Here is an 18678-nt window from a genome sequence, read left to right as displayed (position 1 = left end):
AAATAGTTCCATAACTTTTGTGCGGTGCTTAAAATAAGTCCATGACTTTGGTGGAGTAATTAAAATCTTTCCATTACTTTTGTTCAGTCAGTAAAATAGTTCCATGACTTTTGTGTGGTGCTTAAAATGGTTCCATGACTATGGTGAATTAATTAAAATAGTTGCATTACTTTTGTGCGTTTCTTAAAATAGTTCCATTACTTTTGTGCGGTGCTTAAAATGGTTCCATGACTATGGTGAATTAATTAAAATAGTTACATTACTTTTGTGCAGGGGCGGTGGGGGGAAGTTTAGGGGGGCGGAGCCTGTCCCAGCTCACATTGAGTGAAGGCAGGGTTCACCTGGACAGATCACCAGTCCATCACAGGGACACATAGAGACAAACGGAAACAAAGACCGTTCACGCTCTCATTCACAACTCAGGGACATTTGTAGAACCACCAGTTAACCTGAGGTTCATGTTTGTGGATGGTGGGAGGAAGCTGGAGAACCGAGAGAACCCACGCAGGCACAAGGAGAACCTGCAGACTCACACAGAAGGCCGGGATTCGAACCCAGAACCTTGTGACGGTGAGGCGACAACGCTAACCACTGCACCACCGTGCTGCCCTATTAAAATAGAAAGTAAACAAAATAGTAATATTAAAATACTCGTTACTTTCGTAACGGAGTAACTTTGTGTAACCTGTTACATTTGAAGTATACTTCCCAACATTGAACGAGGTCTTTGCATTCATTCGTTACATCGTGTGTGTACTCGGTGCTTTCAGTACTCTATCGAAGTCGTAACGCCGGCCTGCCTCCGAGCTCCACATCTCACGGAGGACGGTGGGAGGAGTCAGACCGGACCGGACACCGCTACCGGTTCCGTTTGAGAGTTCAGAGGATTTAGTGATAACGCGGAGAGTCCTGGTCTGTGGCAGTTCAAGTGAAAGTGAAAAGCCTTCAGTGTGTTTCGTTGGTCTGCTCTGATTAAGTCAGCTTCCTCCTGGCAACACCATGTTTCTGGAACCGTGATTTCTTTCCGGACTCCTGCCCGGAGGGAGAACCGAGGCGCGCCGCCGCGGCAGCTCGTCACGGCGCTTCTGTCACTTCCGTGTTCTTCAGTGGAGAGCGATCCTTCTCACGGAGCGGACACATCCGGACCATCGACTTTTACTATTTGTATACGACTGAGCAGCTTTAAATGTTGGAAACCAACATCTGAAGTGTTATTCCCCGCTCCGACAGAAAGTTTGGAGGCATGTCTGAAGGCCGAGACGAGCCGAGGAGAGACGAAGAGGAGCCGCAGGGCGCCGCGGGTGGACAAGGTATGTGGAGCCATGTCGGCTCTCCTCGGCTGAAGCCGCCCTTCTCCGAAACTCACAAATATCACATTCAACAGTTCGTTGTCCGGTAACGGCGCGGTTTGCTATGTAAAGACAGGCCGGTTTGATTCCACGTGGATACGTTCCCCCAACTTTATTGAAGACTTTAACTAACCACGATCTAACTGAGCCTTTAACTAACCACGATCTAACTGAGCCTTTAACTAACCACGATCTAACTGAGCCTTTAACTAACCACGATCTAACCGAGTCTTTAACTAACCACGATCTAACTGAGCCTTTAACTAACCACGATCTAACCTAGCCTTTAACTAGCCACGATCTAACCGAGTCTTTAACTAACCACGATCTAACCTAGCCTTTAACTAACCACGATCTAACTGAGCCTTTAACTAACCACGATCTAACCGAGCCTTTAACTAGCCACGATCTAACCGAGTCTTTAACTAGCCACGATCTAACCGAGTCTTTAACTAACCACGATCTAACCGAGCCTTTAACTAGCCACGATCTAACCTAGCCTTTAACTAGCCACGATCTAACCGAGTCTTTAACTAACCACGATCTAACCGAGCCTTTAACTAGCCACGATCTAACCGAGCCTTTAACTAACCACGATCTAACCGAGCCTTTAACTAGCCACGATCTAACCGAGCCTTTAACTAGCCACGATCTAACCGAGCCTTTAACTAGCCACGATCTAACCGAGCCTTTAACTAGCCACGATCTAACCGAGTCTTTAACTAACCACGATCTAACCTAGCCTTTAACTAGCCACGATCTAACCGAGTCTTTAACTAACCACGATCTAACCGAGCCTTTAACTAGCCACGATCTAACCGAGCCTTTAACTAACCACGATCTAACCGAGCCTTTAACTAGCCACGATCTAACCGAGCCTTTAACTAGCCACGATCTAACCGAGCCTTTAACTAGCCACGATCTAACCGAGCCTTTAACTAGCCACGATCTAACAGAGCCTTTAACTAACCACGATCTAACCGAGCCTTTAACTAGCCACGATCTAACCGAGCCTTTAACTAACCACGATCTAACCGAGCCTTTAACTAACCACGATCTAACCGAGCCTTTAACTAACCACGATCTAACCGAGCCTTTAACTAGCCACGATCTAACCGAGTCTTTAACTAGCCACGATCTAACCGAGCCTTTAACTAGCCACGATCTAACCGAGCCTTTAACTAGCCACGATCTAACAGAGCCTTTAACTAACCACGATCTAACCGAGCCTTTAACTAGCCACGATCTAACCGAGCCTTTAACTAGCCACGATCTAACCGAGCCTTTAACTAGCCACGATCTAACCGAGCCTTTAACTAGCCACGATCTAACCGAGCCTTTAACTAACCACGATCTAACTGAGCCTTTAACTAACCACGATCTAACCGAGTCTTTAACTAGCCACGATCTAACCGAGCCTTTAACTAGCCACGATCTAACCGAGCCTTTAACTAGCCACGATCTAACAGAGCCTTTAACTAACCACGATCTAACCGAGCCTTTAACTAGCCACGATCTAACCGAGCCTTTAACTAACCACGATCTAACCGAGCCTTTAACTAACCACGATCTAACAGAGCCTTTAACTAACCACGATCTAACAGAGCCTTTAACTAGCCACGATCTAACTGAGCCTTTAACTAACCACGATCTAACCTAGCCTTTAACTAGCCACGATCTAACCGAGTCTTTAACTAGCCACGATCTAACCGAGCCTTTAACTAACCACGATCTAACCGAGCCTTTAACTAGCCACGATCTAACTGAGCCTTTAACTAGCCACGATCTAACCGAGTCTTTAACTAACCACGATCTAACCGAGCCTTTAACTAACCACGATCTAACTGAGACTTTAACTAACCACGATCTAACCGAGCCTTTAACTAGCCACGATCTAACTGAGACTTTAACTAACCACGATCTAACCGAGCCTTGGTCTTTGTTGTGTCGTGTTTGTCTGTGTTGTGTTGTGTTGTGTCGTGTTGGTCTGTGTTGTGTTGTGTTGTGTTGTGTTGTGTTGTGTTGTGTTGTGTTGGTCTGTGTTGTGTTGTGTTGTGTTGTGTCGTGTTGGTCTGTGTTGTGTTGGTCTGTGTTGTGTTGTGTTGTGTTGTGTCGTGTTGGTCTGTGTTGTGTTGTGTTGTGTTGTGTTGTGTTGTGTTGTGTCGTGTTGGTCTGTGTTGTGTTGTGTTGTGTTGTGTTGTGTTGTGTTGGTCTGTGTTGTGTTGTGTTGTGTTGTGTCGTGTTGGTCTGTGTTGTGTTGGTCTGTGTTGTGTTGTGTTGTGTTGTGTTGTGTTGTGTTGTGTTGTGTTGGTCTGTGTTGTGTTGTGTTGTGTCGTGTTGTGTTGTGTTGTGTTGGTCTGTGTTGTGTTGTGTTGTGTTGTGTCGTGTTGGTCTGTGTTGTGTTGGTCTGTGTTGTGTTGTGTTGTGTTGTGTCGTGTTGGTCTGTGTTGTGTTGGTCTGTGTTGTGTTGTGTTGTGTTGTGTTGGTCTGTGTTGTGTTGTGTTGTGTTGGTCTGTGTTGTGTTGGTCTGTGTTGTGTTGTGTTGTGTTGTGTTGTGTTGGTCTGTGTTGTGTTGTGTTGGTCTGTGTTGTGTTGTGTTGTGTTGTGTTGTGTCGTGTTGGTCTGTGTTGTGTTGTGTTGTGTTGTGTTGGTCTGTGTTGTGTTGTGTTGTGTTGTGTTGTGTTGTGTTGTGTTGTGTTGGTCTGTGTTGTGTTGTGTTGTGTTGTGTTGTGTTGTGTTGTGTTGTGTTGGTCTGTGTTGTGTTGTGTTGTGTTGTGTTGTGTTGTGTTGTGTTGTGTAGTTGTGTGTAGTGTTGTGCTGCTGGTGTTTGCTGATCAGACCTGAAGTCGATGACATCATCTGGTTAAAGGTCCTGTGTGTCCAGGTGTTGTCTCCTCTGGTCCCCAGCAGCCTCGTGCTGCTTTCACTGACCGTTGGAACCTTCAGAGTCCCTTGCTGGTGAATGCTGACTGAATGTGTGCATGTTAAAGACCTTCGTCTGCTCCATGCAGCTGGTTGTAAACAAGGCGATGAAGGTCTCAGCTGGAGTCCAGACAGCGTGTCTGTCTGTTGGGGACCAACTTTATTTAAAGTACAGTTAGAACAAATGTTGAGGAGTGTCTGAATTACATATCCTCCAAAAATAAATAAAATCTCAAAGTATGTAACGCCGTAAAATAATGATATTATTTTGTTTGTAGCTCGACTGTTATGTTGGTTTGATGAGAATTGTGGAGTTAAATCCTAAAGTCTACTGCTATAGATTATCAGTAGATGCTGCAGTTTACAGATGTTTTTTTAACGGTTTCTCAGTTTTATCTCTGATGTGAATAATCTTTTATTTTGAAAAGAATATGATGAATGTTGCTCTGCTGGCCGAACGTACTGATGATCAGCGTTGTGTCCTCCAGATGTCGTGGATGACCAGATCTTGGAGCAGGGAGCGGTGGTCCTCAGAGGGTGAGTCCACCCAACACTCTTCATCTTCATCTGAGCAGAGACGTGTCACATGAATTAGTGATTATTATTAATGACCTTGTGTTTACTTGAGTGTGTTTGTGGTCCTGATTCTTGATTGGGTGTTGTGTTCAGTGTTCAGTGTTCAGTGTGGAGCTGCAGCACGCTCTCACCCGGTCTGATCCACCAGGCCGCAGCTCGTTGTCCAGCTTTCTGAACCAGGGATGAAACGTTGTCCGAGTTTTTGAACTTTATTTAAGGAGTTATTGATTGAGGAAGTTAAACGTGAGGCCGTGGTTCCACCTTCATCGTGTTCCTGTCGATGAGTTGCTGCTGGAACGGAGTGACTCGGGTGAAGCTGCAGGACATGATCAGGTGTGTGAGGGACGTTGGCAGGGAAACATCGATGTTTGCATCAGGACATGTTTTTCAAGTCTGCCCTAAAAGTTGTGTGACCGTCTGTAGGAGTCGCTGCCGTCTCCTCGTGTCCTCTCAGACACCAGCTCCGTCCTACAGGAGGGTTGATGGAAGTGATTGAACCTGAATCCTAAACTGGATTCAGAGATCAGCTGCTCTGACAGTTGACTGGTTTGAAACACCCTGCTGGGAATGAAGTTCCTCTGATGAGTTACCTGAAGGGGGCGCTGTGGAGGCTGAGGGTATCAGCTGCTCGGTTAATAAGATCATCAACAGGTCCTGGATGTTTCCTCTGAAACGTTTCTACTTGCACCTGATTTATTTCTAATATTTAAACTGATAAATTAGTGAATTGACTCAAGAATGAGGTTCTGAACTGATTGTTTCTGAGTTGGTTTGTAAAGAGTCTCTGACAGGATGTTGAGAATGAAGAGGGACTCATGCTGCTGTCTGTCCTGCTGATGTCTGTCTGTCCTGCTGCTGTCTGTCTGTCCTGCTAATGTCTGTCTGTCCTACTGCTGTCTGTCTGTCCTGCTGATGTCTGTCTGTCCTGCTAATGTCTGTCTGTCCTACTGCTGTCTGTCTGTCCTGCTGCTGTCTGTCTGTCCTGCTAATGTCTGTCTGTCCTACTGATGTCTGTCTGTCCTGCTAATGTCTGTCTGTCCTACTGATGTCTGTCTGTCCTGCTGATGTCTGTCTGTCCTGCTGATGTCTGTCTGTCCTGCTGATGTCTGTCTGTCCTGCTGATGTCTGTCTGTCCTGCTGATGTCTGTGTTGTGTGTCAGGTATGTGATCGAGCGTATAAACACGGAGGACCCGGGTCGGAACGTGCGCTCCGAGGATCTGGGAGGACGTCCAGATGAACAGCAGGATCCTCAGATCAAAGAGGTGGTGGAGCAGCTGCTGAAGATCGCTGATGACCTGAACAGGAATGCTGAGCTGCAGAGGTGAGATGTAGCTCCTCCTCCTCTTCCTCCTCCTCCTCTTCCTCTTCCTCTTAGTATGTTCCAGTCGGTACGTTTGTTGTGTTGAACGTGTCCGTTGGTCCCGTCAGGCTCATCAACCAGGTCCAGGGGAACTGTGCTCAGGACATCTTCATGACGGTGGCCCGGAGCATCTTTGCCGACGGCATCAACTGGGGTCGAGTGGTGGCGCTCTTCCATCTGGCCTACAGACTCATCTACAAGGTAACCAGCAGGTAGATATAGTTCCTCAGGCAGCCACTAGGGGGCAGCACAGTGCTGTAACCTGCAGCAGGTGCACACACTGGAGCTGTTCATGTCAGCTGGTGTCTGAACCACGAACTGTTTATAAAAGAGTTCGTAGCTTCAGGTCTGTAAAATGGTTCCGATCCAGAAGTGTCTTCAGCTGCAATACCAGCGAGTGCCACTAGAGGTCGGCTCCAAAAAGCCTCCGGCTCCATAGACTCCCATTCAACTTCTCTCATCAAATCCAAAGTGAATAAAATGTGTCCATCAGTTATCTCGGTGTTGTTAGCTAAAGTCACTCCTTCTTATTAGTTTTCTGGAGGTCCATCTGAAAATAATCCCTCATTCATTAGAAAAGAAGATTCAAGAAGACCTGTTTTTGGGGGCGTGTCTGTTTGATTGACAGGCCTGTGGTGCAGTCAGGTTACAGCTATCGGTGGGCGGGACGTAGTATCGTCAGGTTTCCAATCAGATTGGTCAGATCCACCGCTGGCTCCTCCCCCAGCTCGTCCAAATATGGTCACTTCCTGCTCCAAACCGCTCCGAACTAGCAAAGATGGTGACGGACAGAATCTGAACTGGAGGATTCATAACGTTCACAAACCAACGATGACATCACTGATGGATGATGACATCACTGATGGTTGATGACATCAGCTGACACCTGTTAGTTTTCTTTATGATCACCTGTTTCCAGTGTTCATATTTAAACTGGATGTCGTCGGTCACTGACTGTGTTCTTCTTTCAAGGCTCTGACCACCAACCATCTGGAGAACATCCGGCAGGTCATCAGCTGGGTGCTGCAAGTGATCCGGGAGCAGCTCTACCCCTGGCTGGTGCAGCAGGGGGGCTGGGTGAGTGGCTCTGGGGGTCGAAGGTCACCTGTGAGCTGATGATGATGGTGGTGATGATGATGATCTTAATGATGATCCTACCCCCCCCCCCCCCTCTCCTCCTCCTCCTCTTCCGTCCTCCTCCAGGAGGGGGTGATCCAGAGCTTCTCTCGCTGGAGGGCAGCAACCTTCGCAGCCTCCGTGCTGCTGCTGGCAGCCTTCGTCTACTACAGGAGGACACGCTGAGACGTCTCGGTCGGGACAGCAGCTCCGTCTCCGAGAGACACAAAGACATTTTTATAATCTCTCCTTCATGAGAGGAGGCGGAGTCAGAGGGATAGACACCTCCTGTCCCCTCAGGTTCACAGAACATCACAGGGTCTTTACAGCCAGTTGTCCTCTGATTGTCTCTGTCCTCTGATGTCTCTATCCTCTGATTGTCTCTGTCCTCACCAGCAGATCATCAGTGTTAGAGGCTCAGAGCAGACAGGGTTCATGGGGACAGACTGGGACATCGTACGAGGGGACACACAGTCCACAGACGTGTCCTGTCTCGGAGAACTTCCTATAATGCTCCGTCTCCGTCTCCAGGAGCCGTCTGGGGACTCTGTGGTCCTCGTCCAGACCTGGACGTCGTCTCGTGATTCGATGCTCTCGTGTGTCTGAACTTTTAATGATGGTGTTTAGACCTGATGGTTGTGTCGTTTGTTGTTGTTGGGTGGAGCTCAGCTGTGTGTAAATGTTCCAGCATCACGTAGATCTGAGAGGAAGAACAGTCGGAGGCTCCTGGTGTCAATGGGTTAAACTGTCTCAAGTCCAGTTCAGGTCGCGGGGACAGACGTCCTCTACCGAGACGTCCTCTACCGAGACGTCCTCTTCAGGAGTGACTCTCAGCTGAGGATTTTTCTGATTGGACGGTTTCTTACATCTCCCTTCTGACTTTTAGTTCTTTGGTTCTGGTCATTGAACTGACCCGTTTCCTCTGTGTGTGTGTGTGTGTGTGTGTGTGTGTGTGTGTGTGTGTGTGTGTGTGTGTGTGTGTGTGTGTGTGTCTGTGTCTGTCTCCTCCCACCTCCACACTGACCTGTGATTGACAGGTGAAAGTCATGCAGCATCATTACAGCACCTTTCACTTAATCTGAAACCAGCTGCTGACCTCTGACCTCTGACCTCCTGCCGGCGCTGTCTAAATGTCTCTGTTTCCTTCTTTTGTTGTTTGATGAGAAGAAAAGGAGTGTTTTTTGTCTCCACAAGGATTTTAAACTGATCTGAAGCTGAGTGGAAGCATCACTTCATCCTGTTGGACTCGACAGTACGGAGCTCAATCTAACTTACTCTATAACAGAGGAGCCACATCAAGATGAACACATGCTGATCCATTTTTAAAGCTGTAAAACTTCTGTTTTTATTTATGCCCTGGACTTTTAAAACTCTTCCAGTGACCAGCAGAGGGAGCTGTGGAGACCAGGAGACCTCTCTGGCTCATTGTTTAAACTGGTGCTTCATCCTGTGGCAGCGTGGATGTGTGTGATGGTTGGATGAGGCACTTCCTGTTCAGGACCTCCTGCTGAGGACCTCCTGCTGACCTGGGAGCTGCTCTCTGCTCCTCTGGAGCTCCTGTCCAGTATTTCTCCCGGACTGACGGTGCACTTTGAGAGGGAATCACACTATTTATCTGCCGTCTCCTTCTTTATAATGAGACCTGAGGAATAATGTTTTATTGGAGAAATGATTTGATTGAATAAATTTAAATGGTGTTATGCTGCTCAGTGTCACAGTGTGAACAATCTGAAGTTCTGATCATTAAGTCCTAATTTATTCATGTTGACGGTGCGAGGAGGAGAAACTCTCCTGTTCTGATAAAAATCAGTCTGAATTTAGATTTCTTCACAGAAACGTGACCCAGAGTTGAGTCCATCAGTCCTCACCTATAATCTACTTTCCTAACATCATCCTCAGATCTTTGTTTTATTCTCCTTCAAATGCATTCAAACACCATTTTAAAGCTGCAGATCTTTGGAACAATCTGAACCGTGACAACATTTCAACTTTGCAACAGGAGAATCATCTTTACGATCTTTATATGGGTTAAAGAAACTGAATATCATGTAAACTATTATGAACCTGTTTCGGAGAAAGTCATCACAGTGTTTTTTATTTCCATTTTACACAGCATCACTACTTTTTTCTTAACTTAATGATGCGATAACCTTCACATTTGCATTAATATTATTTTTTAATTTAGTTCTATTTGCTCATTATTTTAATGAACTTCCTATTTCTATTACTTATTAACTTGTTTTTCTGTATTTCAGTGTTTTGGGTGTAATTTGTGTTGCCGCCTGTAGGGGTCACTAGTGGGCCTTTTTACAGAGACTTCCATTATTACAATAATTACAATAATTAATGCACACGGTCTTTAAACGCTGTGATGCATCAGTCAGTGGACCTGAGATCAGATTCTCTTCATTTAGTTAATAATTATTCCAACACAATAATATGTAGACGAGTGCTTATGATTAAAATACAGTGAATGTTTATACATACATTTTGTTAAATGATAAAACTATTTCCATCATGAAAGAACTGATACACACGGAGAACGCATTTGTTTCATTGAGACAACTTTATGAACAAGGAAACAAAGTCAGTGAAGGTTTTTACACTTAAATAACCAAATAAATACAACAATAGACCAGCATACTATAAAAAAGGTATTTTTACCGTCCTGTCCCTCTGACATCACCACGTCCTCACCTTCATCTCCTGGTAGAGAAGTCTTCCTCCTCTCCAGTTCAGGGAGGCAGGAAACTGGCTGACAGGAACACAGTTGGGACACGCGTGTTGTCTTGTTGTCGTGTTGACAACCTGCAGGTGAGCGGATCAGAAGGTCGGATTGTTCCTTTAAAGTCCTTCTTGCTGTCTTGACCTTCAGATCGGTGGCGTTCCCTCATCTGTCTGCAGCTGCTGCTCTGTGTGTGTGTGTGTGTGTGTGTGTGTGTGTCTGTGTGTGTGTGTGTGTGTGTGTGTGTGTGTGTGTATGTGTGTGTGTCTGTGTGTGTGTGTGTGTCTGTGTGTGTGTGTGTCTGTGTGTGTGTGTCTGTGTGTGTGTCTGTGTGTCTGTGTGTGTCTGTGTGTGTGTGTCTGTGTGTGTGTCTGTGTGTGTGTCTGTGTGTGTGTGTGTGTGTCTGTGTGTGTGTGTGTCTGTGTGTGTGTGTCTGTGTGTGTGTCTGTGTGTCTGTGTGTGTCTGTGTGTGTGTGTGTGTGTGTGTGTGTGTCTGTGTGTGTGTCTGTGTGTGTGTGTGTGTGTATGTGTGTGTGTCTGTGTGTGTGTGTGTGTCTGTGTGTGTGTGTCTGTGTGTGTGTCTGTGTGTCTGTGTGTGTCTGTGTGTGTGTGTGTCTGTGTGTGTGTCTGTGTGTGTGTGTGTGTGTGTGTGTGTGTGTGTGTCTGTGTGTGTGTGTGTGTGTGTGTGTGTGTGTGTGTGTGTGTGTGTGTGTGTGAGGAATGAGCTCACACCTGCTGTCTGTTCACTGAGAGTGATGTCACTCTCTCCTTCTTTCCTGTCCAGGCCGTCTGGCTGGACGTCCCGGCTGCAGGCTGGCTGGACATGCAGTCAGGTTCCAACATTCAGGGAGGAGTGCATGGACACCCCGGGACACACATCCATGTCATCTCTTGTGGAAGCTGGGACTGTGAATGATCTGGGAGAGCTTCCCAAACGAGTCCATGGCATCCACAGGTTCCTCAGTCTGAGCTGCACTCGGCCGGTCCCGTAGGTCCGGTCCGGGGAACGAGGTCTGAGCCAGGGTGCTGATCCTGGGGAGGAACCGGGCCAGAGCGGGGACTCCTCGGTCGGAGCTCTGCAGCCTCTGCCGCTGGTTTCCCAGACTGAGCAGCGCTCTGTGCCGGTCGGAGACGTAGGTGTTGTACCCGTCCGGCAGGACGTGCTCTCTGAAGGTGCAGTCCTCTCGGCTGTAGGTCGGCTGCAACACAACGCACACGTGCACAGAGACAAAGACTTCAGCGTGGACACTGGAAGACAAGTGGGACTGTTGTGGTGAAGGGTGTCGGTTTGGGTTGTTTCTGTTTGCTGCTCCTTCTTTATCTGCAGCAGACGTTCCTCCTCCAGGTGGACGATATTTGATTTAATGCTATTCTATTCTCTTTTATTGTATTCTACTTAATTCTATTTCATTGTATTCTATTCTCTTTTATTTCCTGATATTATAATGTGATCTGTGATATGATGAGTTGTTTCTGCAGCCCTCCCAGTGTTTTTAAGTAACGAGGTGAACGCTGCTGCCAGCGATTGGATGGATGTTTGCTTTGGCCCGAGGCTGCCAGCCAGAGGTCAAGGTTGTTGTTGCTGCTGCTTTTCATTCAGCTTTTCCACTGTGCAAACACATCCGTCCTGCACCACGCTGGACAAAGGTCCATGACCCGCTCCTCCGTTTCAATGAATGACTGCCGCCGTGCAGTGTTTTCTGGACATGCGGACTGGTTAACAACATACGACGAGCCGAGGACACGTCCGGTCTGCAGCGGCCGGAGGTGTCCGAACATTGACTGTCTGTCCTTTCTGGAGAAAACGTGCACTTTTTATGGGATTTCTTTGCAAGTTTCTAAAAAGGTGCAGTTTATTAAGAGACCACCATTGTTTTACACTCCTTGATTTGAGCACATTTCAGTCATCCTGAATGAGAAGTTAGCTTCAGCAGTTTATTTACTGCTGTGAGCTGAAGCTGAAAAAAGTTAAAGAGGTCAGTTTAAGTGTTGATGCTGAGAGGAGCAGAGGAAGCAGCTGGAGTTAAAGAGCTGCAGAGATGGAGGAGGAGGAAGTTCAGGCTCTGAGAGGAGCTCCTGTCAGATGAAAGCATGAGTGGATTTACTTATGTTGTCATGGTTTCATTGCGGCTGTCTGTGCCGAGTTAGCCTCCTACAGTTGCATGAAATGCAACAACAGTTATCCATCAGCCAATGAGCTGCTGCAGTATATTCACACAGGAACACACAGGAAGCAGCTGCAGATGATAGCCAGCAGGTCTGAGCAGCTCGGTCGCTCTGTGAACGACCAGCAGCGGATGCAGAATAAACTCTGCAGTGATTCAAAGATTTACATCCAGGACAAGTCAAGTGTCAAGTCTTTGTGAGTTTCTCTTTTTGTGTGGCTGCAGTGACCAACAGGAGCTGCTGAGTGAAGGTGGAGAGGTGAGGAGGAAACGGCTATGAAAGGAAAATCCTTTTTAAAAGGATTTATCACATAAAACTGACCTGGCAGGAAAAATCAATTCCTAATAAATGTCAACTTGATACTATTAAATACTTTTGATAACTCATTTCTACTTTTTAGTGCCTTCACTGATGCTTATTTATTCCTTTGGATTTGTTGACGTGGCTGTTTTGTGTTAAATGTGATCCTTCTAATATTTAATAGTTTAATTAATTAATGTGTTGGCTTTTATGTTTCATAGAAGATGTTGTTTATTTATTGTGTTTCAGATGTGAGTTAAAGGTTTTTACATTTGAGGAAGTGACACCACTATTTAAGTTTGTTTTTGATTTATACACTTTGTCATATTGAACATCTGATGAAGTCATTCGCCAGTGACAGTTCTTCTCTTCTATCTCTATGCTGTCCTTTTCTCTCTCTGCTCTCCTCTCACCCCAACCGGTCGAGGCAGAGGCTCCGCCCACCTCTGATCCTGGTTCTGTTGGCAGAGGCTCCGCCCACCTCTGATCCTGGTTCTGTTGGCAGAGGCTCCGCCCACCTCTGATCCTGGTTCTGATAACATGCTCCGCCCACCTCTGATCCTGGTTCTGTTAACAGATGCTCCGCCCACCTCTAATCCTGGTTCTGTTAACAGAAGCTCCTCCCACCTCTGATCCTGGTTCTGTTAACAGATGCTCCACCCACCTCTGATCCTGGTTCTGTTAACAGATGCTCCACCCACCTCTGATCCTGGTTCTGTTAACAGATGTTCTCCACCTCTGATCCTGGTTCTGTTAACAGATGTTCTCCACCTCTGATCCTGGTTCTGTTGGAGGTTTCTTCCTGTTAAAAGGAGTTTTTCTTCCCTCTGTTGGAGGTTTTTCTCCCTTAAAGAGGAGTTTTTTCCTCCTAGTTTATGTGGGAATTGTTGAATTGTTGGTTTCTCTGTATAATATTGTAAAGTTTTGCTGTAAGGACTTTAATGTGTTAAGTGCCATGAAATAACCTTTGTTGTGATTTGCCGCTGTATAAAAATTTAAATTGAAATTACATTTCATTTTTGAATTGAAATTGCATTGAATTGAATTATGGTCCCCTGCTCACCGATGAGTACAGCCTGCCGTCCTCTTCCATGCAGAGGAACCGCGCAGTGGCTGCTCCTCTAATGACCACACAGCCCGGATCCACCGGACGGATCTCCAGCAGGCCTGCAGTTCAAATGTTCATCAGTGAAAAATCCTGCGAGCTCTCTGCAGTCCGAACTGTGCTCTCTGAGGTCTGACTTACTGTACAGAGTCTGGTCCGCGGAGCCGTGGATTTGTCCATCCCCGCTGATCAGCAGGTGCAGTCCCGGCCGGGCGGCGTACAGGTGCCGGAGCCGGACCACCTGGCCCCAGCCGTGGGCAAGGTGGGGCCCCTGGTCCGACAGGGGCATGCAAACAGCTCCAACAGCAAAAAGCAGGCTGGTAAGAGTGACGACGAGCAGCGGCATGATTGGTGCAATAGTTCCTTATCGATGATCCTCCAGCCTCAGTGAACTCCGTCTCATCCTGTCAGCCTTTTAAACGGGCCCTTATCAGCTGCAGATAACCCTCTTTCCCAAAGCCAGTTCCCAGAAGCAGACCACAACACACCCCTGCACGCCATCCAACTGAATCCCAGCTCTCCGTTGGCCCCAGACGATCCCCGACGCGCGCGCATGTCACGAACCCCATTCAAAAATCGTGTGAATCCTGTTGGTAGATATTAAATACCAGCTGACCTAATCACTGAGGAAAAAACTCGTGACATTTTCTAAATAAGCTGAAAATCATTTTCACATCGGCAACGAGAGAAAAACGGGATTCTGGAAGATTTATTCATTTCAGCTTTAAGCAGCTTGACTGCTTTCATTTCCGACTGCCTGTGAAATGATCATTTTCATTCCGCATATAGCCAAGTAGAATACTCTAATAATTCAGTCAAAGTCACAACCTTGTTCTGTCGGCAGATCAGCAGGAAACGTGCGCTTTTACGCATTTGATGGAACTTGGCACAAACTCTTGACGCATGCTGCAGGGGGCTCCACACACCACCGAACACACCGCCTGCCGGGTGTAGGACCAGGAACAATACTAATAATCATAATAATTTGTATTATTTGTTATTATTATGATTATACACGTAACATCTTGATTAAACCATTCATCCATTGAACAGGACTTTATTTTGATGTTGTGGTTTTGCTACTTTACTTCAGTGAAAAATCTGAATACACTCTGACCATTGTAATAAAACACATGCCTGTATGTCAAAACTGCAGAAGCAGCAGAGGTTACCTAAAAACCTCTGTTGAAGGTTGTTAGAAGTTTGTAGTCAGTGATTGCTAGAGGTAGTTAGAGGTTGTTAGAGGTAGTTAGAGGTTGTTAGAGGTAGTTAGAGGTTGTTGGAGGCAATTACAGGTAGTTAAAGGTTGTTACAGGTAGTAAGATGTTCTTAGACATTGTTAGAAGTTGTTAGAGGTAGTTAAAGGTTATTAGATGTTGTTAAAGGTTGTTCGAGGTAGTAATAGGTAGTTAGTTGTTGTTATTAGTAGTTATAGGTTGTTATAGGTAGTTATAGGTTGTTAGAGATAGTTAGTGGTTTTAAAGGTTGTTATAGGTAGTTCAAATTTGTTAGATGTAGTTAGAGGTTGTTAGTGGTTGTTGAAGGTTGTTAGAAGTTTTCAGTTGTAGTCAGTGGTTGTTAGTTGTTGCTACACTTTTTTAGAGGTTGTTAGAGATACTTATAGGTAGTTAGAGGATGTTAGAGGATGTTTGAGGTAGTTAGAGGTTGTTACAGGTTGTTAGAGGTAGTTACAGGTTGTTAGAGGTTGTTAAAGGTAGTTAGAGGTTGTTAGAGGTTGTTAGATGTAGTTAGTAGTTAGAGGTATTTACAGGTTGTTAGAGGTAGTTACAGGTTGTTAGAGGTAGTTAGAGGTTGTTAAAGGTTGTTAGAGGTAGTTAGAGGCAGTTAGAGTTTGTTAGAGGCAGTTAGAGTTTGTTAGAGGTAGTTAGAGGTTGTTAAAGGTAGTTAGAGGTTGTCAGAGGTTGTAAATGGTATTTAGAGGTAGTTAGAGGTAGTTAGAGGTTGTTAGAGGTAGTTAGAGGTTGTTAGAGGTTGTTAGAGGTTGTTAGAGGTTGTTACAGGTTGTTAGAGGTAGTTACAGGTAGTTAGAGGTTGTTAGAGGTTGTTACAGGTTGTTAGAGGTAGTTACAGGTAGTTAGAGGTAGTTACAGGTTGTTAGAGGTAGTTAGAGGTTGTTACAGGTTGGTCGAGGTTGGTCGAGGTTGGTAGAGGCAGTTATAGGTTGTTACAGGTTGTTAGAGGTAGTAAGATGTTCTTAGACATTGTTAAATAAAATAGTAAAAAATATAAAATATAAAATGCACAGTATATACAGTATAGACAGTACAGTATATATATATATATACAAACAACCAAGAAACACAGACAACAGTGTTATTGTTGTGTGATGGATTTTGCCAGAGGTGAGTTATTGTACAGTCTTATTGCGGTCGGCAGGAATGATCTCCTGTATCTGGAATGATCTCCTGTATCAGGAACGATCTCCTGTATCAGGAACGATCTCCTGTATCAGGAACGATCTCCTGTATCTGGAATGATCTCCTGTATCAGGAACGATCTCCTGTATCAGGAATGATCTCCTGTATCAGGAACGATCTCCTGTATCAGGAACGATCTCCTGTATCAGGAACGATCTCCTGTATCAGGAATGATCTCCTGTATCTGGAATGATCTCCTGTATCAGGAATGATCTCCTGTATCAGGAATGATCTCCTGTATCTGGAATGATCTCCTGTATCAGGAATGATCTCCTGTATCTGGAATGATCTCCTCTATCAGGAATGATCTCCTGTATCTGGAATGATCTCCTGTATCAGGAATGATCTCCTGTATCTGGAATGATCTCCTGTATCAGGAACGATCTCCTGTATCAGGAACGATCTCCTGTATCAGGAATGATCTCCTGTATCTGGAATGATCTCCTGTATCTGGAATGATCTCCTGTATCAGGAATGATCTCCTGTATCTGGAATGATCTCCTCTATCAGGAATGATCTCCTGTATCTGGAATGATCTCCTGTATCAGGAATGATCTCCTTTATCAGGAATGCTCTCCTGTATCAGGAATGATCTCCTGTATCTGGAATGATCTCCTGTATCAGGAATGATCTCCTGTATCTGGAACGATCTCCTGTATCACAACAGAGGTTGTTAGAGGTTGTTGCAGGTTGTTAGAGGTTGTTAGAGGTAGTTAGGCAGTTAGAGGTTGTTACAGGTTGTTAGAGGCAGTTAGAGGTTGTTAGAAGATGTTTGAGGTAGTTGGAGGTAGTTAGAGGTAGTTACAGGTTGTTAGAGGTAGTTAGAGGTGGTTAGGCAGTTAGAGGTTGTTACAGGTTGTTTGAGGTAGTTAGAGGTTGTTTGAGGTAGTTAGAGGTTGTTAGAAGATGTTTGAGGTAGTTGGAGGTAGTTAGAGGTAGTTACAGGTTGTTAGAGGTAGTTAGAGGTGGTTAGAGGTTGTTAGAGGGAGTTAGAGGTAGTTAGAGGTAGTTAGGCAGTTAGAGGTTGTTACAGGTTGTTAGAGGTAGTTAGAGGCAGTTAGAGGTAGTTAGGCCGTTAGAGGTTGTTACAGGTTGTTAGAGGTAGTTAGAGGTTGTTACAGGTAGTTAGAGGTTGTTATAAGTTGTTAGAGGTAGTTAGAGTTTGTTAGAGGTAGTTAGAGGTTGTTACAGGTTGTTAGAGGTAGTTAGAGTTTGTTACAGGTAGTTAGAGGTTGTTACAAGTTGTTAGAGGTAGTTAGAGGTTGTTACAGGTAGTTAGAGGTTGTTACAAGTTGTTAGAGGTAGTTAGAGTTTGTTAGAGGTAGTTAGAGGTTGCTACAGGTTGTTAGAGGTAGTTAGAGGTTGTTTGAGGTAGTTAGAGGTTGTTAGAAGATGTTTGAGGTAGTTGGAGGTAGTTAGAGGTAGTTACAGGTTGTTAGAGGTAGTTAGAGGTGGTTAGAGGTTGTTAGAGGGAGTTAGAGGTAGTTAGAGGTAGTTAGGCAGTTAGAGGTTGTTACAGGTTGTTAGAGGTAGTTAGAGGCAGTTAGAGGTAGTTAGGCCGTTAGAGGTTGTTACAGGTTGTTAGAGGTAGTTAGAGGTTGTTACAGGTAGTTAGAGGTTGTTATAAGTTGTTAGAGGTAGTTAGAGTTTGTTAGAGGTAGTTAGAGGTTGTTACAGGTTGTTAGAGGTAGTTAGAGTTTGTTAGAGGTAGTTAGAGGTTGCTACAGGTTGTTAGAGGTAGTTAGAGGTTGTTACAGGTAGTTAGAGGTTGTTACAAGTTGTTAGAGGTAGTTAGAGTTTGTTAGAGGTAGTTAGAGGTTGCTACAGGTTGTTAGAGGTATTTAGAGGTATAAGTTTGTCGGTGGTTGTTTGCAGCAGGTTTACTCTTGGTGATTTTTTTGTTGTTTGGTTGTTAGTCTTTCCAAAGGAAACGTTTCAAATTGAGTAAACGTTGGCTCCTACAGACACCATGCGTGATATATTAATGATCACGTTGCATAATTACATTACATCAAGTGCTGCCAATCGCACTCGTTTCTTTTTTATTTGAGGATAGGGTAAAGTCTACCAATTGGTCTGAATCCAAGGCGAGCTGTGAGACTGTGTCACTCCACACTCCGCTAACAGGCTTCTTTCCGCTCTTATCACATTTTGGTCTGCGCTTCTGCTGCATTACAAGTTAAAGTGTAATCAGAGCAAATACTCACCAAACGGCACGGTGAGGCCCAGATTTTAACAGTTTATCAATGAGTAGGTTTCACATTGATCCTCTCTATGGAGATGGGGGCGCTGCCTGTGTGTGTGATGGCACTATGACAACCTCTAACAACATATTTAGTTCTGAAATGAATAACTAAACAGCGAGTGTACGTGCAGTCAGTGTTGTAACTCTTTGATCTGATCTCTCATTGAGTCTTTCTCTTCTCTCCTCCAGATCTCTTCAGGTTTCCACGTATTTATGCCTTCTTCTCACCATATTTAAGTTTAAGTTTGTAAGTTTGCCCACTGACAAAGAAATGAACGGTCTATTATTGTAATGGAGGTTTATTTTAACAGAGACAGAATATACACTGCTCCAAAAAATAAAGGGACCACTAAAACAACTCAATGTAACTCCAAT

At 45.1% G+C, this 18678-nt stretch overlaps 2 protein-coding genes across 4 annotated transcripts; one reads left to right on the top strand and one right to left on the bottom strand.

Moving 5' to 3' along the window:
- Positions 1 to 863: 863 nt before the first annotated feature.
- Positions 864 to 9029, top strand: LOC138215690 (apoptosis regulator BAX). 2 transcript variants are annotated; one of them, XM_069177968.1, is made up of 7 exons: positions 1280 to 1310; positions 4760 to 4808; positions 4941 to 5180; positions 6008 to 6169; positions 6277 to 6409; positions 7181 to 7285; positions 7412 to 9029. In XM_069177968.1, exons 3-7 carry the CDS (start codon positions 5128 to 5130, stop codon positions 7508 to 7510), a joined length of 552 nt encoding a protein of 183 aa, XP_069034069.1. In that variant the 5' UTR covers positions 1280 to 1310; positions 4760 to 4808; positions 4941 to 5127; the 3' UTR covers positions 7511 to 9029. The 2 variants fall into 2 exon arrangements, with proteins under 2 accessions (XP_069034068.1, XP_069034069.1); XM_069177967.1 differs by lacking the exon at positions 4941 to 5180 and having other exon boundaries at positions 864 to 1310.
- An 853-nt stretch (positions 9030 to 9882) lies between these two features.
- Positions 9883 to 13994, bottom strand: fgf19 (fibroblast growth factor 19). Of its 2 annotated transcripts, XM_069177972.1 has the most exons (4): positions 13762 to 13994; positions 13579 to 13682; positions 13217 to 13300; positions 9883 to 11248 (listed from the first exon to the last, which is right to left on the bottom strand). In XM_069177972.1, exons 1-4 carry the CDS (start codon positions 13964 to 13966, stop codon positions 10934 to 10936), a joined length of 708 nt encoding a protein of 235 aa, XP_069034073.1. In that variant the 5' UTR covers positions 13967 to 13994; the 3' UTR covers positions 9883 to 10933. The 2 variants fall into 2 exon arrangements, with proteins under 2 accessions (XP_069034073.1, XP_069034074.1); XM_069177973.1 differs by lacking the exon at positions 13217 to 13300.
- Between the last annotated feature and the right edge of the window lie 4684 nt (positions 13995 to 18678).

The sequence above is a fragment of the Embiotoca jacksoni genome, unplaced genomic scaffold (assembly GCF_022577435.1).
Source record: "Embiotoca jacksoni isolate LCO1_2020_lvr unplaced genomic scaffold, fEmbJac1.0.p SCAF_79, whole genome shotgun sequence".
NCBI classification, from domain to species: Eukaryota; Metazoa; Chordata; class Actinopteri; family Embiotocidae; genus Embiotoca; species Embiotoca jacksoni.
Note: the sequence above shows the minus strand (reverse complement) of the source record. Positions and strands in the feature narration are given on the sequence as shown.